The sequence below is a fragment of the Hypanus sabinus genome, chromosome 16 (assembly GCF_030144855.1).
Source record: "Hypanus sabinus isolate sHypSab1 chromosome 16, sHypSab1.hap1, whole genome shotgun sequence".
Taxonomy (NCBI): domain Eukaryota; kingdom Metazoa; phylum Chordata; class Chondrichthyes; order Myliobatiformes; family Dasyatidae; genus Hypanus; species Hypanus sabinus.
The window spans coordinates 72,939,115-72,964,176 of record NC_082721.1 but is presented as its reverse complement, the minus strand read 5'-3'; the positions used below and the strand labels follow the sequence as shown (position 1 = coordinate 72,964,176).

General features: G+C 46.3%; 1 protein-coding gene across 7 annotated transcripts in view; it reads right to left on the bottom strand.

Annotated features, from left to right (window-relative positions):
- The window catches only part of LOC132406446 (ultra-long-chain fatty acid omega-hydroxylase), a 54,352-nt gene that overhangs the window by 9,246 nt on the left and 20,044 nt on the right, over positions 1-25,062 (bottom strand). For 5 of the 7 annotated variants that reach the window (XM_059992124.1, XM_059992125.1, XM_059992122.1 and 2 more), the window contains 7 exons: positions 10,720-10,773; positions 8,772-8,899; positions 6,403-6,524; positions 5,151-5,418; positions 2,642-2,708; positions 1,641-1,770; positions 17-150 (listed from right to left, as the gene is read on the bottom strand). In XM_059992124.1, the coding sequence (XP_059848107.1) occupies positions 17-150; positions 1,641-1,770; positions 2,642-2,708; positions 5,151-5,418; positions 6,403-6,524; positions 8,772-8,899; positions 10,720-10,773 (903 nt within the window). Of the gene's footprint in view, positions 1-16; positions 151-1,640; positions 1,771-2,641; positions 2,709-5,150; positions 5,419-6,402; positions 6,525-8,771; positions 8,900-10,719; positions 10,774-21,888; positions 22,034-25,062 lie in introns of all 7 variants that reach the window. The other 2 variants (XM_059992123.1, XM_059992126.1) reach the window with 1 other exon arrangement.

The following is a 25,062-nucleotide window of genomic DNA, read 5'->3' as shown; positions in this document are numbered from 1 at the left end:
CAAGCTGGCCCCTCACCCTTGGGAATGACCCTGGCGTCAGGGAGCTTGATGTCCTCGGTGCAGCAGCGAGCAACGGTGGTGACTGGAGGGTGGAGCCTCAGAGACTCCTTGATGCACATGGTGGTAAAGGGCATCTGCGAGAGGTCGTCCCTGTGGAAAGAGAGTCGCTATGAGTACAGGGAGACTCTGCTCCTCAGGCAGACAGCCTCAGGAGAGGGAGGGTCAGTGGGGGGTGGGGGAAGGGGGAGACAAAAAAAAGAGGGGGACATTGAGGTGGGCAAGGGATGGAGAGAGAATGGAACAGAGGGGAGGGGGTAAAAGGAAGAAGAGGGAGAAGACAGAGAATCAATAGTTCATATCAAAAACCCTCCATTTAAAGATTTTGAAGTGTCATTGACTTGAAATACTAATGAAATTAAAAGCAAAGCTTCAGACACAGAATCCTAAAACAAAGACAGAAAATGCTGGGAACGCTCAACAGGTCCAACAGTGTCGGTGGAGAGAGAAACTGGTGAAGGGCTCAAGTCAACCTGAGGGGGGAGGAAATATTATTGTCTAGCTGCAGAAGGTGATGGAGGGGGTGAATAGGACAGACGGAATTCCTCTAACAGGCCGAGTCCAGAGTTATCCTGAGGATAAGATACAAGCAAGCTTATCTGGTGAAGGGTGAATGGGGGTAGTTAGGATGGAGAATATAGCCCTCTTCAACAAAACTGTAAAGAGGTTATTTGGAGAATGAGAACACAGATGACGGGATGTGAAGTACAGGGCTGTCAGGCTGTGCTAGCATAAAGAAGAACTGAGTTAATATTGTAGTTCTAGTGAACACAACATCACGGAAAATAGAGCAACATTAGGCCACTGGGCCCCTTAAACATGCGCACTATTCGATATGATCATGGCAGATCTGAACCAGGCATCTTCACCCCACCTTCCCATGCCAGTTCCCCACAGCCCTCAATTCAATACCCTCTCTTTAGATGCCTGCAATGATCCCACCTCCAAATTTTCATTCTCCCAATAACCTCATTTCACAAAGGGAGGTGTTGGATCCAACTGTTTGATACTTTCTTTGCAGCTTAACAACTAATTATCTGTTTGTATTTTATATAATTACTCATACATAACTGCTTAGTATGCTTCCTAGTGCCCACTGTATGTATATGCGGTTGTTCATTGTGTCCCCTAGCGGCTACATTTGCGTGATTCTGGAAGCTTCTCTGGTGCTGCATGATTGGAATAGAGGCTTTCTAATTGGCTGGTTCTTTGCTGTGAATTTGAATCAAATTTTTCTTACCTATACAGTCAAAAAGAAGCCACTCCACAATGGGCTAAAATCTTTTGTCTTTTTGCTTCTATCTCCTTTCAATTAGTGGACCTCTATCACTGTTCATTTCCAACTCTGTTCCGTTAACGTTTCATAAAGTGACCACGAAGCAACAAGTTCTGTGCCTATTTCCTGACTCCTGACTTAGATTAAAGTATCAGAATTGAACCGAGGCAAGGGTCAAATTGATTGTGAAACCCCATCATTGAGCTACAGGGCCAACAAATCCCAATGGAGTGTGGTGGAGTAGGAGAACATGTGAAAAACTGACCAATCCCCACCTTGCTGAGTAAGACAGGATTCAATCACTCACCACTCCAGCTCCTCAACGTCCCTCTCCTTCAGCAGCAGCTCAATCTCCTCCCTGCACTGGCTCTGGTACTCCGGGTGCCTGGCCAGGTTGTACAGCACCCACGAGATTCCACTCGCCGTCGTATCGTGGCCTGGGGGGAAGAGTGGCAGCTCAGGAAATCGTGAACACTCCGCTGCTTACAGCAGATCTCCACAGGTTCAAGTGTCTGGGGGGTTAAGCAGCAATCCAAGCCGTCAGCCCCTCCCACCAGCCCAGATCACAGCTGGGCCCCTTCCTCCGGGGCAGACGGGCAGGGAGCCAAACATGACTGGGAGGGGTGTCGGGCTCCAGCCAACATTTCTAAAAGGCCAGCTGTAGACTCCCTCCACACCCAATCTCCCATAGGACCCCATGTCCAATTGTCCCATTCCGGCTAACCGCAGATAGGAGAATGCCAGGACCTCAGCATTGCTGCACTGATAAACAACCCAGTGTTTCTGGCTGGATATACAGATGCCCTGTCCAGCTGTTCCAGAGGCTTCAGCGCCTTCCAAACAGGCCCGGGAGCTGTGTAGTGTTCCCCTGGTGAGTGGGCAAAGGCATACGAGCGACCTTGGGCTTCACACTCACAAAGTCTCACAGCTAGCAAATCAACGCCTCCTCCATCACTACCCTGCCCTTCCTTCCACCCTCGAGACCACCAGGAGCTATATCACCGGCTCAGGATAGAGTCATCAGTTGGAGTGTTAAGAAACAAATTAAGAAGTTGTTCTGCATCTGTATAGCCCATTACACCCGCCCAGAAAACCAGATGTATGCCGATTCTTAACTTGCTGTTGGTGGGACCGTGCGGGGCTATGGCAGCCTGGTCCCCTCCGATGCTCTGAGGCACTTTGTGGTGTTACAAGGTGGTGAATGGAGTGGTGACCATGTAGTCCTCGCTTTGGTTGGTGCCTCAGCCTGCCGACGCTGGACCCAGGCTGGAACTGAGGAGGACCTCACGGATGTACCCAGGTACTCACCCTCAAACATGAAGGTGTCGGCCTCCGACTGGATCTCCTCATCCGTCAGACCTTGGCCATTCTCGTCCTGCAAACAGCAAAAGCACTTCCACTAGATCTGTCCATCCATCTGGAACTAGGAGCAAAATTACACCATTTCCCACCTTAATACCCACCCTTACTATCCCAGTCCCTGACCCTTCATGACACACACTAATCACTCCTGACCTGGCTGTAGCTCCAGTGTCCCAAATACCTCTCTCTCTCTTCTCTTCCCAACTTCACTCTCTCTCCAATCATGAACAGTGCAATTAAAACCCCACAAGTGGTGGTGCTGTTCTGCCTGGTTCAAGGGCAGCTTCTACCCTGCTGTTGTAAGAGTATTAACAGACATTTCGTACAGTAAGGTGGGATCTTGACCTCACAATCTACCCGGTTACCTCATAAAGGATGTGCTGGCATTGGAGAGGATCCACAAGAATTATCCCAGGAATGATAGGGTTAATGAATGAAGAGTGATTGACAGCTCTGGGCCTGTACTCATTTAAAAGAATGAGAGGGGATCTTTTGAAACTTATCAAATATTGAAAGGCCTAGATAGAGTGGGCGTGGAGAGGATGTATCCTATAGTAGGGAGTATAGGATCAGAGTGTGCAGCCTCTGATAATAGGACATCCCCTTAGAACAGAAACGTGGAGGAATTTCTTTAGCCAGAGGGTGGGGAATCTGTGGAGGTCATTACCTCGGATCTGTAGAGGCAGAATCATTGGGTATCTTTAATGCAGAAGTTGATTGATTATTGATTAGTCAGGGTGTCAGCTGTTGGGGGAGAGGCAGGAAATGGGATTGAGAACAAGAATAAATCCCTCTCAATTCTGGATCAGATTTGATGGGTTGACTGGGGTAATTCTGCTCCAATGTGTTAAAGTCTCAAGATCTTGTACTTTATTGTTTACCTGCTCTGTATTTTCTCTGTGAAGTTATTGTTTTATCCTTTTCTACCTCAATACACTGTGTGACGATCAGATCGGTATGAAAGGTGTGCAAGACAAGCTTTTCATTGCATCTTGGTACACGTGGCAATAATAAATTAATAATAATAACCTGCTGCCTCTGTGGTTCTGAGTGGCAGATGCCATGGATTCGAGAGGGGGTGATGGAGCAGGTGCTGTTGGTGATGGTGTTGCATTTAGTAGACACTGCACACTCCAGCCGCCCTGTGCTGATAGCAGAGAGTGCTCCACCACACTGCTCGTGTGTTTGGGGATAAAGGAGGTGAGTCACTCACAGCAGGATCAAAGTTTTGAAGTAAGATTTATTATCAGAGTACATAGACGTCACCACATACAACCTCCAAATTCTTTTTAGTGCGGGCAAATCTGTAGAATAGTAACTGTAAGCGGGATCAATGAATGCAAGAGTATAGGAGGCAACAAACAGCTGAAATGCAACTATAAATAAAAAGCAATAAATAACAAAAGCCTGAAATTACAAGATAAAGAGACCTTAACGTGGGATCATTGGTTGTGGGACCATCTCAATAGATTGAGTGTAATTATCCTCCTTTGTTCAAGAGCCTGATAGTTAAGGGTGGTAACTGTTCTTGAACATTTTGGTGCGAGACCTCAGGCACTCCTACCATCTGCCTGGTGGCAGCAATGAGAAAAGAACATAGCCTGGGTAGCGAGGATGCATGCTGCTTTCCTACAACAGCATTTCATGTAGATGGTTCAATGGTTGGGAGAGCTTTGCCCATAATGTACCGGGTCAAATCCACTGCCTTTTGTAGAATTCTCCATTCAAAGCCATTGTTGTTCCTATACCAGGCCTTAATGCAGCCAATCAACAAGTTTTCCACTGCTCATCTATAGAAAGATACCCAGCCTTCACAGCTGCTCTTGTAGCTGGAGTAGCTGTGGAGCGAGTTTATTATCTGATGGCGATGGTGGATGCTGGTGGTGAAGGATTCGAGGAGACTGAGCAGCATTTGAAGTTTCTGGGCCTGTACTCAGTGGGGCTCAGGGGGATCTTCATTGAAACATTATGAACACTGGATATAGTTGACATGAAGAGAAGGTGTCCATTAGAAGCACAGTCTAGGATCTGAGGACACGACCTTAGAATAAGGGGACCTCCCTTTAAAACACAGATGAGGAGAAATTTCTTCAACTAGAGGGATGAGAATCTGGAGGACTGGTCATTTGGTAGATTTAAAGTACAGATTGATAGATTCATGATTGGTAAAGGGGTTAAGGGTTATAAGGAGCAGGCAGGAGAAAGTGGCTGGCAAAAGTCAGCCTTGATTGAAAGGGGGAGCAGACTCAATGGGCCAAATGGCCCAATTTTGCTCCTATATCTTCTCGTCTTATGAATGGAAAAATAGCAGTGAGACTCCCACTAGTTGGAGTTCCCTTTGTATCATACTTTCTTCCGGGAGGAGTGCAATGGCTCAGAAACCTCCCCCCAACCCCTGTCAGTGTGCAGAGCTGAGACAAGTCAGTGGAGACAGTTGCAGTGGCCCAGGCCTCACCTTTGACAGCAGCAGGATGTCCAGGAAATCCACAACCTTGCCACGCTTGGACTTAAGCCAAGTCTCCGTCTTCTGACCCTTCAAGATCTCCCGGCGACGCTGGACCACGCCCATCGAGTAGGAGTGCACCAGGTCACAGGCACTGTCGAACCGCTTGCTGTCGGCCGTGAACTTGTAAATGAGGTTGATGTGATGTGGTAAGCACCGTTCCCTCTTCACCACCAACGTACTCAGCTCATAGATGGCTCTAATGTAGTCGCTCGACTGCCTGCGGGGCAACAGGAGGAGCAGGAGATACAAGGCGATGAATGAGGGGTGAAGGTGATAGGTTCCTGGAGAAACACCCACCCCCATCTCCTCTCCTGCAGGATCTCTCCCCTTGCCGCTCCCAGATGGAACAGGGACGCAAGGCTACAGCCACCGACATACAACAAATTTCACAGCATGTGGCACTGATGATAAACCTAGTACTGATTCTGAATGTCTCCCCAAATGATGAGGCAACATTGGCACCAAGGCAGTGACCAGGATTTACTTCTCAATCGAACTTACTAATAAGAATTATTTGGTCAGTATCTTACGGGATCTTACTGTGCACAAGTGCTTTGTACATCCCATGACTTTCTACCTTGTTGTCCGCCTGCACTGTGCTTTCTCTGCAAGTGGAACACATTACTCGGCATTCAGTTATTGCTTTTTCCTCCTGTACTACCTCAATATACTGATGTATAAAATTATTATTTTATGGATGGCATGGTTTTCATGTCACCATGATAAACTGATTCCCCGTTACACTCTGGGATGGAGTCCATTATGGGGAGCAGCCACTGGCCACACACTGAGGATGTGTGGGTTTGGAGATGCCAGCGGTGGCAAGGTTCGGGCTCTCTCAGCACCCGCACCAGTCTCTGCCACCCAACTCCCATAGCCCAGAGACTCAGGGTGGCAGGGAGAAGCCCCGCTACTGATGTCAGCTGGGACCCACTGGTGGTGACTGCACGGCCCCACGTCCCATCTCCAGCGAACCACCCCACCCCAATTTCACCACTTCACCAACCCAACCCACATGCACCCACTGCTCATCCCCAACACACACTCCATCAATCCCCTAATACCAACCTCACTCCCCATACTCCTCCCTTACTCCTACCCTCATCCACCCAACTCTCCCTCCTCAACCCACTCCCCTCTCTCACTCACCCCACTCCCCACATCCCACCCTCACCGCTCCAGCACCCACACCCCTGCTCACAGCTGGCAGTTGCTATCGAAACTGAAGGTACATTTCAGTAAACTGTCCAGGGTCATCAGGCTGATGTGGTCGAACATCTCCAGGGAGGGCTCCCCTTCCGATAACAGCCGGAGCCACTTGTCCTGAAACAAAGCAGAGACCGTTGGCTCACAGCCAAGGGGGCGCACCGATCCACGGAGGAAGGCACACGAGCCCAAAGCTGGATCACGAAGGCAGAGGAGCAGTGTGCTGACCTAGAGTTGAGAAGCAGACTACCTACTGAAGCAGTTCCCAAGGTGCAGCCCACATAACCTCCTGTAGCAACAGCAGCTCCCCATGGGACCGACAGCCGGAGGCCGGAGGGGTGTGAATGGACAGCTACGTGCTCTCTCAGGCCAAGCTTCCGCTGCTCCCAATCCACGTCAGTTTGGCTGCGGGACCAGACATTATACAAGTCAGTCTGGTGACTAGACTAGACTAGTCCAGTCTGGTGGAGGGGAGGGGATAAGCATGAAAGAACTGTAGAGATAAAGAAGCAGAAAATTGAAAGGGAAGAGGGGCAGAGAGGGACCTGGGATAGGGGAAGGGGGAGGGGGAGAGGGAGGAAACCCTCCCCCTCCCCCCTTTATCTTTCTTCTGATTGGTTTTCCACCTGGCGCCTATAGGCCCTACCCCCTCCCCATCTCTATTACTGGGCTTCGGCCCTCTCTTCCCCACCCACCCCCACCCCCCCATTCCTGATGAAGGGTCTCGGCCCGAAACGTTGGCTACTCTTTTCTCACGGATGCTGCCTGACCCGCTGAGTTCTTCCAGCGTCGTGTACGTATTCTTTGATCCACAGCATCTGCAGCTGTGTTTTTGTGTTTTGTCTCCCTAAACCTTGCCTATCCACTGTCCAAATGTGTTTCAAATGTTGTTAATGGGTTTCTAATGTGCGTTGAACTCCCTCTGACAGTTCGTTCCAGACATCAACAACCCTCTGTGTAAGGAAGTTGCCCTTCAATTCCCCTTTAAACTTTTCCCCTCTCACCAAAAAGTTGAACTTTCCAAGTTTAGAATCTCTTGGCCTGGGGATCAGGACAGTGACCTTTACCCATGCCCCTTGTGATTTTATACACCTTTGAAAGGTCACCTGTCAGTCTCCTTCAGTCCAGGCAAAACAATCATAGACCCTCCTTTCCAATTCCTTCAATCTCAGCAACAGCCTTGTGAATTTTTTGTACTGACTCTAGTTTAATGACATCCTAACTCTGGTATGGCGACCAGATCTGCCTATAGGTGCGGTCTTACCAACATTTTGTACAACCGTAACATGACATCCCAACTCTTGTACTCAGTGCTTCATTCAGTGAAGACAAGCCAAATGGCAATTGCCTTTTAAACCACCCCATCAATCTGAGTCATTGTTTTTAAGGAACAGTGTACTATTACTCCTGGGTCTTGTTCTAAAACATTCTCTGGAGCCCATCATTCACTCTATGTTCTACTGTGTATAGTTACTGTGCACTGGTTTAACGTATCAAAGTGCATAATTTCCAACGTGTCTAAGTTAGATTCCATCAACTTTTATTTGGTCCACTTTTCTAGTTGATCCAAATCCTTTTGTAACCTTAGACAACCATCATCGACATCTACTACACCATCAACGTCATCCATAAATTTCCTAATCATACGACCTGCATTCTCATCAAAATAGTTACAATACATGAGACAGAACAGCGGCCCTGGACTGTCTACTGTGGCACATCACTGCTCGCAGATCTCTTGATCTGGAAACACAAGCTTCCACTACCATCCTTTGCCTCCTACCACCAAGCAAGTTTTATATCCACTTGCTTAGCTCACAATGGAGCTCATGTGATCCCATCGTTCAAACCAGCCTGCAATGCCAAACCCCATCAAAGACCATAAAAACTCCATATAGACGACATCTCTGCCCTCACAATCTTCACTGAGGTCCCAAACACAGTCACATTCATCAGAGATGTTTCCACATGTAAAATCAATCCAAATTCCAAATGCAGGTAAGTCCTCCCACTTTAAATCGCCAATTTCCAGGCTTCCGGTATCTCCTGAAGAGAGATTGGGATTCTCAAGAGTTTGTGTGCAGGGGGGAGGGGGGGGAATGTTTGAACAGTCTGACTCACAGGTGTACAGAGACACAGATATACACTGATACACACACAACCAGACACTGATACACACACGTATACACTGATATATTCTCCTCTATTCACATCTGTGGCTCAGCGGCAGGTAACCTGACACCAAGGTGATGAATCAAGCCCACACAGTGTGTCTGCATTACATTGGCCACCCTCATCCCGTACCCACCCCTGCCCTGTCGCCACCACACCCTTCACCCACCCCATCACCGGCCTGGGACTCACGTGCAGGATGTTAACAGATCGGTTGAAGATTTTGACGTAGGGCTTCAGGATGTCAAAGTGGAAGGCGGGGGTGAGGAGCCGGCGGTGCCGAGCCCACCTCTCTCCTTGGCTGATGAGCAGACCCTCTCCTGTGGGGGGTGGGGGGGGGAGAGACAGGGACAGGTCAGAGGGAACAGCCAGTTCTCATTGTGCAGCCATCCAGGGGGCGGGGGGGGGGCACTGACATTTATCGAGAGCCTCACGCCAGTCCACCCATATTGACCATCTCACCCCAAGGTGTCCACTACTTCCAGAGCCTGGGACACTCACCCCACCCATAGAGACCACTCCCCTACCCTACATCATCGCTAACACCGTGGCTCCTGACCCAGGCCCTGTCCCAGAAACCATGACTGGGACATCAGATCATTCAATGGGGCAGTGCAGATCGCTGCACAGGGAGTGGGTGGGTTGGGCAGGGAGAAGCAGTTCAGAACTTGGTTGGACTTCCATACAGTGCGGTACTGAAACAGCCTCGACACCAAGGCGCAGATAAAAGCACTGGATACTTAGAGAGCAGGGCCAAGATTTACAATGAGAATGAGAGCAGCACAGCCATTCCGAGAGTTACAGTGTCATACCGGCACTGAGGTTTGCAACAGCACAGTGATAGTGAGAATTGTAGTAATACCAAGAATTACAGACATTCACAGAGAAAATGGTAGCAGAACTGAAAGTACAGAAAATAGCAAAACCAAAGGCAGAGATAAGGCACAAGTGACTGCACAAAGAGTTTTGATGATGCAGGGTTTGACCCAAAACTGCAGCAGTTCTTTCTGCTTTGACCCACCAGACGCTGTGTCAGCCACTCCCGATATACCTGCAGACTGTCGTTGCACAAGAGACTGCAGGGGCTGGAATCTGGGATGGCAAACTGCAGCAGGAACTTGGATGTGTCAGGGGCGTCTGCAGAGGGAAACGAGCAGAGTTTCATGTCCAAATCCTTCATCAGGGACTGGATGATGCTGGCAAGTGCAAAAGGGAGCTGGACAAGAGCTAGCAGGGAATTGGTGAATTCCCAAAGGGTGATTGGCAGAGGGGAGGGGAAGGGAGTGGAGGTAGTGACATAGGCTGGGAGAGGATAGGTAAAGATTACGGGGCTCAAATGGTGAAATCATGAAGACAAAAGATTCGACAGATATTGGAAATCTAGAGTAACACGCAGCATCTACGGAGCATCCAAAGAGGGGGAATAAACAGTTGATGCTTCTCGAAGGAGGGCTTGGCCTGAAATGTTGACAGTTTATTCCCCTCCCTCGCCTGCTGAAATGGTGGAATCTGGTAGGAGAGGAAGATGGAGCGTGGAATCACGTGAGGGAGGTGAGGAGAGCAGTGGGAAGTGTGGCAGAGGGGAGCCAGCAGGAGGAGCAGCGGTCGAGGAAGCCAACAGCCGCTCTTTAAAGCCTGGAGGCTTGTTAAGAGTTGTCCTGTCCGCAAGGGCGGTGGGAATAACTCACCAGGAGTGCAGAGGTAGATAACAAAAAGGTGTTTTTGAGATGAGGAAGAACCAGCAGAGAGAAGATAGCGAGTGTGGAGAGCGGAAGGGTTGCACCTGATGAGGCTCCCGGGCAGTACCAGCACCATCCCCGATCTGCTGTCCCCATGGGTCGCATTGGTGTGGGCAGTCGCCTACTTTGACTGCGTTTGAGTACCTGTGTCCAGAACAGTAACACTACATCCTCAAAACTTGAAGCTGAGCTGGGCTTTGGTGAAGGTTAACCAGGCCTGGCTCAAACAACTCCCCCAGTAAAATACTTCCCACACTGTAAGGGACCTCCAGCCAAATCTCCCTCCCACTTGGGCTGGATCAGACCAAGGGTCAGAAACAGCCCATTCCTAGTGCTATGACACCCCCACCTTGGCATCGTGCAAGTGAACATGAGGAAGCCACAAAGTAGCCACTGCTTACCCAACCAAGGCCTGAGGAAACCGTAGAAGAGTTCATCCTTTGGGGCAACGGGAGCTGAAAGAGGAAGTGAAACCAGCCTTTAGAATGCCCAAAACAGGAGATCCTGCAGCTCAAAGGAAGGACACTAACGCCGAGAAAAATCAGTCCAAATTCGTTGGATTCTGGTATTTAAGTCTGAGGTTGTTTTAGAGGTCAGGAACGAGTCATAAAACTTGTTGCTTCAGGATTGTTTTATTAAGTGTCGAGAGAACAAAGGGAACATGAAAGGAACAGATGCACAGGTCTACTACCTGGAGAGAGAAACTAAAGAAAGCTGGAAAGAAAGATGACACCTGCCACAATTCAGCTACTTTTATACTATAGAGTGAAGAAAAATTCCATAGATAAGAATGATCCAGTTATTCAATGCTCTAGTAAAAATCAGCCCATTAGAAAATATTCATTCTGGAAGCTTCTTTGTTATGAATGAGTATTTAAAGGCTACTTAAAATACAAACAGAAAAATATCGATTGTTAAACTGCAAAGAACATAACAATTAATTTTAAACAGTTAGATTGAAGAAAAGTTACCCTACATGTTCATTGTGTAGAGAAGCGTTAATGTCAGCCAAGATGCAACTCCCGAAAAGCATCACCATGAGTGACAGAGCATCACCATGAGTGACAGAGCATCAACATGAGTGACAGAGCATCACCAAGACCCTCCTCACAGGCAGTCATTGCCTTCCTGACCCTGAAGCACCAAGCTATGAGGATAAGGTGTGTTTGGAAAGAGACAGCCTCATGGCTGCTGTGGTAGTGAGGAGGGAGGGGTCATGAGTTTGGAGGGAGCATCATTGTGTTTCATTCCTGATTGTCTCTGCAGCCATGCTGCACCGATGGGGGAGACAATCGGCCCATCAAATGTGCTGCTTTGGCTTGGATGATTCATTATATGTTGCCAAAATTCCGCCAATGGAAAATCCAGGCTTGTGGCTTAAGAAATGGGGGAATGGCCTCATAGTGTAAGGAATCGAGTCACCCAGAAGCTAACCAGCTTCTGAGCTGCACTTGGCATTCGAGAGCTAGTCCAGTTTGGCTTCTAATCAATGGTGGGTGACCCACAGCCTTCAAAAGATGTTGACAGTGGGGAATTTGCCAAAGGTAATGGGTGGTATGGAGAGGACAACAGGACATACACAATATGTGGTTTTATACCATCTCATGAGAGACAAAAGCAGACAACTACAGAAAATGATGATTCAAAACAAGAACAGAAGGAGCCAGAAATACACCGCAGGTTGGGAAGCGTCTGTGGAGAGAGAAACAAAGTTGATACTTCAGATCAAAGACCCTTTGCCAGAAGTCAATCCTGGCAGATTATCAGCCCAATGCACAAGGTTTTTCAGGATTGTCTGTGAGCCTTTGCAAGAGGCACCATACAATCACTACAGAACAGCCCATGCCCTAACCCTAACAGGCGGAGCCCAGGGATGGCTGTGCCTTGAGCACTGTCTGAAAGATGTCCTGCAGCATTCCCAAGTTGGCGATAATTGCCATCCGTAAATCATAGTCACCTTCCTTTCCCAAGAATGACTCAAGTTTATCCCAGCTGCTCAGAATCTAACCCACTGAACACAAGCATTATGGAGGGACAACTCAGCGTGCTCAGGGTCTTTTCTTTCCACAAGACTCGAGTGGTGATCACTCCTGCCAAAGAGGGGGAAGTGAGACAGACGGGAACAGTCGGAGTGATGGGAAAGTGGGATTAGGACAGGTGAGTATGTGATGGTCAGCAAGCACACTATTGGCTGACACATCAGAAATGAGCAGAATGGTGAAAGTAACATCTTCTACAACAGTCCAGCTCCTCACTGCTGAGCCATTCCACGTATCCCATATCTTTTACCCTTAGTCCAGCCCCACAATGAGGCAAATGTCTCACAGGATACCTCATCCCACTCACGTCCCTTTATTATATAGTCTTGGCTAGAAAGCCAAAGGCAGGGACAGAAGGTGGACTTTGAGATTATACTGGGGAACTCAAGTAGTGACTGGATGGGCAGGTAATTAGGCTGATGTCAAATGGCCAATCCAATGTCCCTTCGGCTGCAGTTTCACTACACACAATATTCTGGAGAAACTCAGCAAGTCGGGCAGCATCTATGGAGGGAAATATACAGTTCCCAATGAAGGGCGTCAGACCGAAACATCAACTATTTATTCACCTTCAGAGATTCTGCCTGACCTACTGAGCTCCCCCAGCATTTTGTGTGTGTCGCTCAAGTTTTCCAGCATCTACGGAATCTCTACGGTTTAAGAGCTGCATGACAGCGCAGGAGGATCCTGTTTGTACAGAACTAGCGCTCACAAGTTAGGCTGTGGGGGAGCAACAGCAACTGGAAACAAGACGTCGAATCCTTGGCATCGCACCTACCCAGAGTTGAAATGCTTCTGGAAACAACTACTTCAGGTCCTGGGATATTTTGGGAAATGCATTGGCTATTTTGGGGCTGGGGCACAGAGAAAGTTGTGCAAGGACCCTTGAGGGGATTAAACAGGACAAGAGTTCAAAATTGGTCCAACTGTTCATGGGAAATGGAATTGGAAAGAGCCTGTTCCCATTTTGCCTACTGAGTTTTAATTCACAAAGGACAAGATGTTTACCAATTACAGCTACTTGATCCCAGCATTGATCAGTGTAATCTTCTGCTGGTCATAACTTACGCGGAACATTTATCTGGCCATAGTCCAGTTATTGCATCCAATTCCATTCCCTCGAATTCAAGAAGAATGTGAATATCCCAGAGAGAATGCAGTAAAAGTTTACTCTAATTCCAGGAATGAGGAATTCTCATTATGAGGCTGGAATTGCCCTTCTCAGAGCAGAGAAGATGGAGAGGAAACATGGGGCCTGACAGATCAGGGAAACTGCAGCAATTGGTGGCAGGGTCAAGGATCAAAAAGCAACATGAAAGAATTATTTTTATACAGTGAGCATTTAGCATCTGGAATACACTACCTGATGGAAGTGGATTCAACTTCAGCTTTCAAAACAAACTTGAAAGAAAATTGTGGGCAGAAAGCAGGCAGGAGAGTGAAATGAGGAGGGGGCAGACAGACCCACAGGCCATATGGTTCCTTCTGTAAAACTCACAAGCATATCCAGCCGTGGGACCTGCACTGGGTGTTTGCTCTAGAAAGCCCAAATACAATGTCAAATGAGATGGCACAACGCCAGTCTCACAGAACGACACAGCGCATAAACAACTCAACCTATAATCCCTGTAGGAACCCTGGCATCCGTTCTCAGTTCAGAACCTGCGATAAACAGGTCAATGATTCTTTCATTCCTGAACCAGCGTTCAATGAACCAAATTGTGAAGAGGCTCAGCCCTGGATCAGTTAAACATTAAGCCTCTCACCTTAGACATTGCCTTTTGCAACAGATCTTTATCTTTTAGATTTCTGGATCATTGGGATCTCTTCTGGGGAAGGTATGATCTGTACAAAAAGGGCAGGTTACACCTGAACACAAGGGGGTGTAAACTAAGCAGGGGAGTTGGGAACTAGTGATAAGACTGAATGTGGGGCAGTTGGCGCACAATTAGATGCAGTGTGTAATAAGACTGTGAGGAAGGACAGGCAGATGATAGGGCAAGATTGCGGTTAGTAGGATGAGTTGCAGTATAACACGAGGGCAAAATTGAAAAGGGTGACAAATGCAGGACTGAAGGCATGATATTTGAATGCATGTAGTATATGGAATAAGGTACAGATCTCAAATGCAGTTAGAGATTGGCAGCTTTGGCATGTGCTGAGTAAATGCCTAAAGAACATTACAGTTGGGAGCTTAGCGTCCAAGGATACACTTTGTATCAATAGGGCAGGCAAGTAGGCAGAGTGGCTGGGGTGGCTCTGTTGGTAAAAAGTGAAATCAAATCCTTAGAAAGAAGAGACATAGGAGCAGAAGGTGTAGTATCCTTGTGGGTAGAGTTAGGAAACTGCAAGGTTAAAAAGACCATGATGGGAGTTATATAGAGCCACCTGAACATTAGACTGGATGTAGCATATAAATTACAAAGGGAAATAGAAAAGGCATGTCAAAAGGGCAATGTTAAGAAGTCATGGGGGATTTCAATATTCAGGTAGACAGGGGAAAACAATATCAGGTTGGTGGTAGATCCCAAGAGAGAATTTGTAGAGTGCCTACAAGATGGCTTTATAGAGCAGCTTGTGATTGAGCCCATCAGGGGAAGGGCAATCCTGGTTTGTGTGTTGTGTAAACCAGATTTAATTAGGGTGCTCAAGGTAAAGGGACACTTAGGAGCTGATGATCAAATTCACTCTGCAGTTTGAGAGGGAAAGATAAAGTCAGAGGTATCGGTGTAACAGTGAAGTAAAGGGAATTAGAGGAGCACGAGAGAGGAAGGGACACTCGCAGAGATAACGGTAGAACAGCAGTGGCTGCAGTTTCAGGGGAAATTTGGAAGGCGCAGAATTGGTACATCCCAAAGATGAGGAAATATTCTAGAGAAGATGAAGCAATTGTGGCTGACTGCATCAAAGCAAAAAAGTAGGTATATAATATAGCAAAAGATAGTGGGAAGTTAGAGGATTGGAAGGGTTTTAAAAAAGGCAATTAAAAAAAACATAGAGAGAAATGATGAAATATGAAAGTAAGCTAGCCAAAGTATCAAAAAAATGCAAAACATTTTTTTTCAGATATGAAAAGGGTAAAAGAGGTGAGAGTGGATATTGGACTGGTGGAAAACACTTGAGAGGTACTCATGAGGGAACAAAAATAGTAGATGAACTTATTAAATGCTTTGCATTAGTCATCACTGTGGAAGACACCAGCAGTATGGCAGAAATTCAAGTGTGTCAGGGGCAGTAGGGAGTGTAGTTGCTGTTGTTAAGGAGAAGCTGTGTGGGAAGCTGAAAGGTCTGAAGGTAGATAGGTCACCTGGGCCAGATGGACTGCACCCCGGGGTTATGGAAAAAAAAAGTTAGTCAAAGAGATTGTGCTGGCATTTGCAATGATCTTTCTGGAATCACTAAATTCTGAAATGGTTCCGGAGTACCGGAAAATTACAAGCATCACTCCACTCTTTAAGAAGGGAAGGAGGCATAAGAAAGAAAATGATAGGGCAGTTTGCCTGACTTTAGTGGTTGGGAAGATGTTATTAAGGATGATGCTTTGGGGAGCTTGGAGGCACATGATAAAGTAGGCCAAAGTCAGCATGGAAAGTTTTCCCTGATAAATCTGTCAGAATTCTTTGAGGAAATAGCAGGCAGGATAGACAAAGGAGAGTCAGTGGGTGTTGTTTACTTGGAATTTCAGAAGGCCATTGTCAAGGTGCCACACACGAGACTGCTTAACAAGAGCCATTGTGATACAGGGAAGACACTAGCACAAATATAAAATTGGCTGACCGGTAGGAGGCAAAGAATCAGAATAAAGGGGGCCTGTTCTTGTTGGTTGCTGGTGATTAGTGGTGATCAGCAGGGGTCTGTACTGGGACCTTTTTGCTCAAGTTTGCAGACAATATAAAAATAGGCAGACGGGAAATAATGGTGACAAAGCAGGGAGTCTCCAGAAGAACTTGGACGGATTGGGAGAATAGGCAAAGAAGTGGCAGATGGAATACAGTGCAGGGAAGTGTATTGTCATTCACTTTGTTAGAATAAATACATAGACTATTTTCTAAATGGGGAGAAAATTCAAAAACCAGAGGTGCAAATGGACTTGGGAGCCCTCGTGTAGGATTCCCCAATGGTTAACTTGCAGGTTGTTGGAGGTAAGGAAGGCAAATGCAATGTTAGCATTCATTTCAAGGGAATAGAATACAAGAGCAAGAATGTTATGCTGAGACTTCATAAGGTATTGGTTAGACCGCACTTGGAATTTTGGACCCCATAGTAAAGAAAAGATATGCTGACATTGGGGAGGTTCCACAGGATTTTCACAAGAATGAATCTGGGAATGGAAAGGTTCAAGTTTGATGGCCTGTACTCGCTGAAATTTAGAACACTGAGTGGGAATTTCATTGAAACCTATTAAATGAAAGGCCAAGATAGAATAAATGTGAAGAGTATGTTGCCTTCATTGGGAGAGTTAAGGACCAGAGGACACAACCTCAGAATTAAGGGGCATCCTTATAGAACGGAGGTGAAGAGGAATTTCTTTCACCAAAGGGTGGTGAATCTGTGGAATTCATTGGCACAGACAGCTGTGGAGGCAAGTCATTCAATGTATTTAAAGTGGAGGTTGATAGGTTCTTGGTTAATCAGGACATCAAAATTCATGGGGAGAATGGGGTTGAGAGGGATAATAAATCAGCCATGATGGAATGGTAGAACAGACTTGATGGGCCAAGTGGCCTAATTCTTCTCCCATGTCTTATATTTAATTTAATGCAGAAATCACTTGATTCATGTTTACCACACATCCACAGGTGTTTCTCTGCAGGGTGCTGGGTGTGTTGATGCATCCAGCCACGTTCAGAGGCTTACATTCACAGAGGGGTGGGAAACATTCCCTTACACCACAGCACAGCCAACCCTACCCTGGCAGTATTCTTCAGAGCTGGGAACACTCTGGCCTATCATGAGAGCCAAATGAATGAAAATAATTAAAAATGAAGATATTGAAATAAAAAGAGAAATTGGTAAAGCTCTTCCATGTGAAACATTACCCACTTCTCTCCTCACAACAAGCCTGACCTGCTGAGTGTGGTTCTTACCTTCTGAAGATAAATAGCGTATTAAGCTACTGAAGTAGCAGACATTTGAGATAATCTTGGTGTCAACAACCTAATCAATTTTTCTTTGCTAACTCCCATTAACTAATTTAGTTTTCGGAGAAGGTAGTTCAGTAGGTTTGGTTGGGCGTTCAACCATATTGTATTTACTCTGATCCTCAAAACTCCGGTCAGTATCTACCCCATATCCAAGTCAACCTTCGCAAGTGCATCTCCAGTTGCACTTCCAATCCAGCATCTTCTACGGCACGTAATAAAAAGGGCGTGGAGGTGGAGACGTGTTCCGAAGAGTGAAGAAGAGTATATTTCTGGGTGGGCTGCAGGAACACAGGCCACTGTGCATACATACACAGCACCTCGAATACGGCAGGGTATGAGGAGACTAAAATAGCTCAGCTGTGGGCAGCTGGACTGGGTGGGGCATGATGGTCCTGGAGACCAGGTGCAGGAGGGATCCCTGGGGTGGACTTCAGGAAGAAGTTGGGCTTGTTCCTGCAATCAGAGACAGTGAATAGGGCAATGACAAGATTCAAGGCAAAACTCATGGAAGCGTGGAGATACGCTCACTGTCTTCTGTGTGACTGACCTAAATGCAACATGTCCCAAGATCTACAGTCTGTGCAGCATTTTCTGTGAGGCCCTCTGTTGGTCGGGGTTGACCACGGGCATCGCGACCCAGCTGTCTATGTGCTACACAAGCCAGGGCAGTACAATATGGAGAGCAAACTTTTGACCACGTAGCAGGTTCAGCCTCTCCACGCAGCTGATGAACCCAAATTCACGGCAGAAAGCAATACAGTTCGGCACCAGTGGCAGTACAGGAGTGGAAAAGTCAGCATCGAACTCAATGTGGGGCTGCCTTAGGGAATTCAAATCCAGATTTTTTCCCCTCAGGATTTACTGCCAGAGCCTTTTCTTTGGTGGGTATAACCACAAGGCTTGAAATCAGAGTCTCCTTCTCCTATATGAGCTGCAAAATATCGCTGATGAGCCCCATCCGCCCGGAGCGTCCGATTTTAAGGCACCAATAACCTGCCTTCACCCCGTCAGTAGAAACAATTCTGCTGGGCTTGGTAGCTTAAGCCACATGTGAAGAACAGGAGATGGACTTTGTTGTCAGAGGCTATTTGAGACACACTCCATTAGGAGCATGTAATAGATAGTGGGAGCTCGCCCCCATTACCACCCTATAACAATCTTAAGGAACTAGGTCATTCTGTAGAATTGCCAAATCGTAACAACGATGCCGCACTTGATTTGATTTTGGACCATAAATATTTTACATGTCAGATCAAATCCCGCAAGCTTTACTTTGAGACTGGAGATCAGATGTTTGTTCCGGATGGTTTACATTACACACCCATGCTCTGTAACCTCCTACACGTGTCACACAGCGATATAGAGGAAGAGTGTGCAATGTGGAAGGATGGGTGCGACCATTGCTCAGCCTCTCTCTGTGCAAACTCTGCCATGGCAATGCTTGGGGAACAATACTGAGGCAAGAGAGAGCACAGTTACCGATAGGGGAGAAAATCTTCCCCTCCACATCACCCTGCACACAGACAGTAGTTGGGAGATGCACTTCATTAGCAAAGAGGATCAATGCAAATGCAGTCCTCAAATGGTGGTCAGACATTTGAGGAGAAAATAATTGCGTAATCCCAGGGGAAGAGCTTGTTTACGAAGACTTTCTGGTTGAATGTTTGAAGAGAGTTCAAAATAAAAATTCAGAGGGTCAGCAAATCACTGACTGTCCCAAGAAGAATCCAGAACTGGGAAAAAATACTGCAGATGTCAGAGATCGGAATGAAAACCAAACATCTGGGAACATCTGGGAAGGGCAGGAGTCAGATACTAGAGAACTGCCACCTTAACAATAAGTACTCCTGCTCGAGTACTGTTGGGGACACGGCCTAACCGGGAGAAGCCACGGTGGCCGTGCCTCAGGCACAGAGTCTGGCCCTGTGGCTCAGAAGGGTAAGGAAAGGAAGAAGGCAACAGTAAGAAGGGACTCTATAGTTAGTTGGTCAGACAGGTGATTCTGCAGACGCAGGAAAGAAACGTGGGTGGTAGTTTGCCTCACAGGTGCCAGGGTCCGGGATGTTTCAGATCGTGTCCACGATATCCTAAAGAGGGAAGGTGAACAGCCAGAGGTCGTGGTACATATTGGGAGGATAGGCAGATGATAGAGTAGGGATACGCTCAGATCGATAGTTTGAGATGTGTTTATTTTAATGCAAGGAGTATCGTGAACAAAGCAGATGAGCTTAGAGCAGCGAGGCGGATACAATAGGGACTTTTAAGAGATAGGTAGACGGAACTTAGTAAAATAGAGGGCTATAGGTAAGCCGAGTAATTTCTAAGGTAGGGACATGTTCAGCACAACGTTGTGGGCCAAAGGGCCTGTATTGTGCTGTAGGGTTTCTATGTTTCTATAATTTTGTGGCCATTACAGAGACTTGGATGGCTCAGGGACAGGAATAGTTAGTTAGAGTGCCAGGCTTTAGATGTTTCAGAAAGGACAGGGAGGGAGGCAAAAGAGGTGGGGGCATGGCACTGCTGATCAGAGATAGTGTCATGGCAACAGAAAAGGAGGAAGTCATGGAGGGATTGTCTACAGAGTCTCTGTGGGTGGAAGTTAGAAACAGGAAGGGCTCAATAGCTCTACTGGGAGATTTTTTTTATATATTATAGACCACCCAGTAGTAACACGAACATCGAGGAGCAGACAGGGGGACAAATTCTGGAAAGGTGTAATAATAACAGGGTTGTTATGGTGGGAGATTTGAATTCCCAAATATTGATTGGCATCTCCCTACAGCAAGGGGTTTAGATGGGGTGGAGTTTGTTAGGTGTGTTCAGGAAGGTTTTCTGACAAAATATGTAGATAAGCCTACAAGAGGACAAGCTGTACTTGATCTGGTATTGGGAAATGAACCTGGTCAGGAATCAGGTCTCTCAGTGGGAGAGCATTTTGGAGATAGAGATCACAATTCTATCTCCCTTACCATAACATTGGAGAGGGACAGAAACAGACAAGTTAGGGAGGTGTTTAACTGGAGTAAGGGGAAACATGAAGCTATCATGCAGGAACTTGGAAACATTAATTGGGAGCAGATGTTCTCAGGGGCAGGGAAATGCACGGCAGAAATGTGGCAAATGTTCAGGGGGTTACAAAAGGTTTAAAAAAAACATGTAATGATAGAGATCTAGAAGATTATAAGGGTAACAGGAAGGAGTTTAAGAATGAAATTAAGAGAGCCAGAAGGGGCCATGAGAAGCATTGGAGAGCAGGATTAAAGAAAACCCCAAGGCATTTTACAAGTATGTGAAGAGCAAGAGAATAAGATGTGAGAAAGTAGGATCAATCATGTGTGACAGTGGAAAAGTGTGGAGGGAACTGGAAGAGATAGCTGAGATTCTTAATTGAATACTTTGCTTCAGTAGTCACTATGGAAAAGGATCTCGGCGATTGTAGGGATGATTTACAGCGGATTGAAAAGCTTGAGTAGACATTAAGAGGGAGAAGGTGCTGGAAGCAGATACGATAGGATCTTTTAAGAGACTCCTGGACAGGTACATGGAGCTTAGAAAAATAGAGGGCTATGGGTAACCTGACGTAATTTCTAAAGTACGTACATGTTCGGCACAGCATTGTGAGCCGAAGGTCCTGTATTGTGCTGTAGTTTTCCTATGCTTCTAGTTTCTAAGTCATTAGAGAAAGAAACTAGATTGATGTTTCAGACTGGTCACCTTTCATCAAAACTGGAGAAAGTTTAGGACCTGAAATGAGATTTACGCTCCTATGATTCTGGGCAGGAATAATGACGCAGTACAGGACAAGTACCCCTTATCTGAAATGCTAGGGGCAGCAAGTGTTTCAGACTATATAATGAGATAGATCATTTCCAATTGAATTTAAGTGCAACTGGTAAGCAATCTTTGCCCTCACACGTGTTCTGGTGCAGCGTGCTAAAATTTTCATCAGCGACTATTTTGTCAAACTTGGTTAACTTCTCTGCTGGCACATGCCTTTTTTTTAAGTTTCTGCAACCAGCCTACTGAATATTCATAAGTACCTTCAATTTTCAGTTCATCCTGATAGGTCCTTGTTTCACAATCAGCACATCGTTAAGTGGCATATTCTCATTCTGACAAATTCACTCTTTCAATCCAAGATTGAGATCTTCAGTTTTCACTTTATGCAGAGTTTTCCCTATTTTTCATTAACAATACATACATAAGGTCACTTCTCAGAACCATTGCCTGGGAACTTCCCAGTGTCCTGTGGGATTTTCCATTTGTGACATCGTATCGGCGCTCAGAACAAAATAAATCTAATTTCAGAGGTTCTTGGAATTTCAGAGAAGTATTGAACCTGTACTGAAAAAAATCCCCAGTAATTTCCAGTGTCAAGCTGCTCTACCTGATTGAAACAGGATGCACTTGATGTACGTTGGATGAAAGACCCTCACTATTGGATGAATGGGTCCAAACCAGGTGACACAACAAGTCACATGACGTTTGACGATTTCATTAACCATGTTCAGCCCCTCCTCTGTACTGCGAATCTAATGGGAGAAAGCCAATGAGAGCAATGAAGAAAGAAATTAACCAAAGAATTACAATTCACAAGCTTGTTAAATCCATAATTATCCCCCAGGGACCGATTACTGCAGAATGAAACATCAACAGCAAATAGCCTAATAGAGCAGTGTAATATTCATAGATCAGACACCATCTCAGGCAACTACGAATTATGATGAAGTGCTTCAGGAAGAAATAAAAGAATAGGGGGAAAAAATCTACACAACACAACTGTTATTTCAGAATAAAAATTGTCTCTCTGAAATTGAGGAATAGCCACCAGGAAATAAGCCTCAGCAAGCTGTCAAAAATCACGTGACAATGAAAAGAATGTACCGGGCTCGGAGGTGCAGACCCCGATCTGGAGAACGTTGGACTTGATTAGCTCCTGCCAACCGAAGAAGAGAATTCACAGCAGGAAGCACAAAGCAGCTGGAAAGACCAAGCCACAGTAAAAAGCACGATTGGGACTAGAAAGTGCTGATCCAAGGTTAAGAAAGGCCACCCATGACCAGAAACTGGGAACTGGAATAAGCAGGTTCTGAGAAAAAGGACAGGTACAAGGCTTCTACCTGATCCCAAACTCATACACTACTACTCACTAACTCTCAATAAATAAGCTGTCTATTCATAGACTTCAGCGTGTTCTACAAGACCAGCAGACTGTTCTTCTGGGCCTGCCAGTTCAGCTATAGGGTTGGGGTGTACTCTGGAAATAACTCATTAAACGTGTAGCTTGGGTGGTTGATGGAGGAGTTGAATTGTTCTCCGATCTTGGCAATCCATTTGCAAACATTTCATCACCAAACGAGGAGATATCACCTGTTCATTGGTGGTTTGTCCTCCAAATGCTTGGCCTTTACATACTTAACAATCATCAATTGTGATGTAGGGAAGGGGGTCTTGTTGCTGATTGGTTGCCATGACTGTTTACATGGTCCCGAAGTACGGGTCAGCTATTCAGGACAGGGAAGAATGGAAACTCCTTCACTCAGAGGGTAGTGGATTTTGGAATTATCTACCCAAGAAGACTGTGGAGGTTGAGTTGCTGAATATTTAGAAGAAAGGTATTGACGGATTTTGGAATATTAAGAAAATTATGGGATTCAGGGTTAGTGCAGTGTAGTGGCCATGGAATATCATTTCATCCATGATCTTTATTGAACGACTGAGCAGGCAGACTGTACTTCTTCCATTCAACGTTGAGGGTATTTGAATTAGTCTCCATGTCTGCCTGCTCACTGTCCTGGGGGTGGAGATGTTGCTTGTAACCCAGCTTAATGACCATGCTCACAGACAAGTGAACGGGAAACCTATTTAATCACTGGACAAACAATGACAATCACAAGGCAGGATAAAGCTAGCACAGAGGGGCACAGATTTTCCTGGAGCACAGAACGATTTGTCAAACATAAAGGCATCTTTTAGTGGAAAATGTTTAATATAGGAGCTGGAATAAGAAAGGCAGAGTGGCGATGGAGCTACGCAGCACCCAGGGACATAATGGTTATGATGCTGAGGTCTCCTTGACCCAATCCCACCTCACCCAGAGAAAACCGTTTTCATTCCTGGTCACTTAAGAGTCCAGAATGGGCTAATCTGGGATTAATATAGGTGTACGGAGTGAGAGCAGGAACAGATCAATTCAAAACTCTCAGAAGTGAGCTGGATAATGGGATTACTTTACAAATTAGTGCAAGTGAGAGATGCTGCCAATTTAAATGCATACAGAACAAACATAGGGCTGTTGAGACACAAGAGGTTCTGCAGATGCTGGGAATCTTGACCAACGCACACAAAACACTGGAGGAACTCAGCAAGTCAAGCAGCATCTATGGAGGGGTATGAACAATTGACATTGAGCAGAGTCACTTCATCAGTTTTCATTGGCTGTTCATTTCCCTCCATGGCTGCTGTCTGACCTGCCGACTTCCTCCAGCATTTTAGGGGGGCGTTGAGAGTTCATTCTCTTGGCTGTTAGTGGGAGCTTGGTCAGAACTGAGAAATGTACAGATTCCTTATTCAGACAGCAGCTGAGGCGTGAATCTCACATTGAGAGTGCTCAGAGCTAATGCTCTGTCTAGGCCTTTCAACATTCGAAAGGTTTCAATGAGATCCCCTCTTATCCTTCTGAATTCCAGCAAGTACAGGCCCAGAGCCATCAAACATTCCTCATATGATAACCTTTCAGTCCTGGAGTTGTAACCGGGTTCGACAAGGCCAATGTGGAGTTAGTGTTTCCCCTGGCTGGGATGCGTGGAGAGAGGTGGGGGGGGGGGTGCGGAAGCATGGTCTCAGAATAGGAGGTCGTCCATCTGGGGCAGTGAGGAAACTTTCACCCACATTGTGGCAAAACCTTGCAGTTGTCTATCTGAATGCTGAATTACTGAATATATTCAAGGCAGAGATGGGTAGATCCCCGGATATGAAAACAAGTGAGTGATGTTGAGGTACAAGATTGGTTCTGATCTGAATGAATGGAGAAGCAAGTACGAGGGGTTGTGCTGGCATTGGAGAGGGTCCAGAGGAGGTTCACAAGGATGATTCCAGGACTGAAAGGTTATCATATGAGGAATGTTTGATGGCTCTGGGCCTGTACTTGCTGGAATTCAGAAGGATAAGAGGGGATCTCATTGAAACCTTTCGAATGTTGAAAGGCCTAGACAGAGTAGATGCGGAAAAGATGGTGAGAGAGTCCAGGACAAGAGGGCACAGCCTCAGGATAGAGGGGCACCCTTTCAAAACAGAGATGTGGAGAAATTTCTTTAGCCAAAGGGTGGTGAACTTGTGGAATATGTTGCCACATGCATTTCAGGCAGAGATCGATAGGTTCTTGATTGGACATGGCATCAAAGGTTACGGGGAGAAAGCAAGAAACTGGGGTTGAGGAGAAGGAAGAAAAAAGGATCAGCCATGATTGAATGTCGGAGCAGGTTCGAAGGGCCAGATGGCCTAATTCTGCTCCTCTGTCTTATGGGTTCCAAAATCATCTGCCAGAACCTTTCCCTTCCAA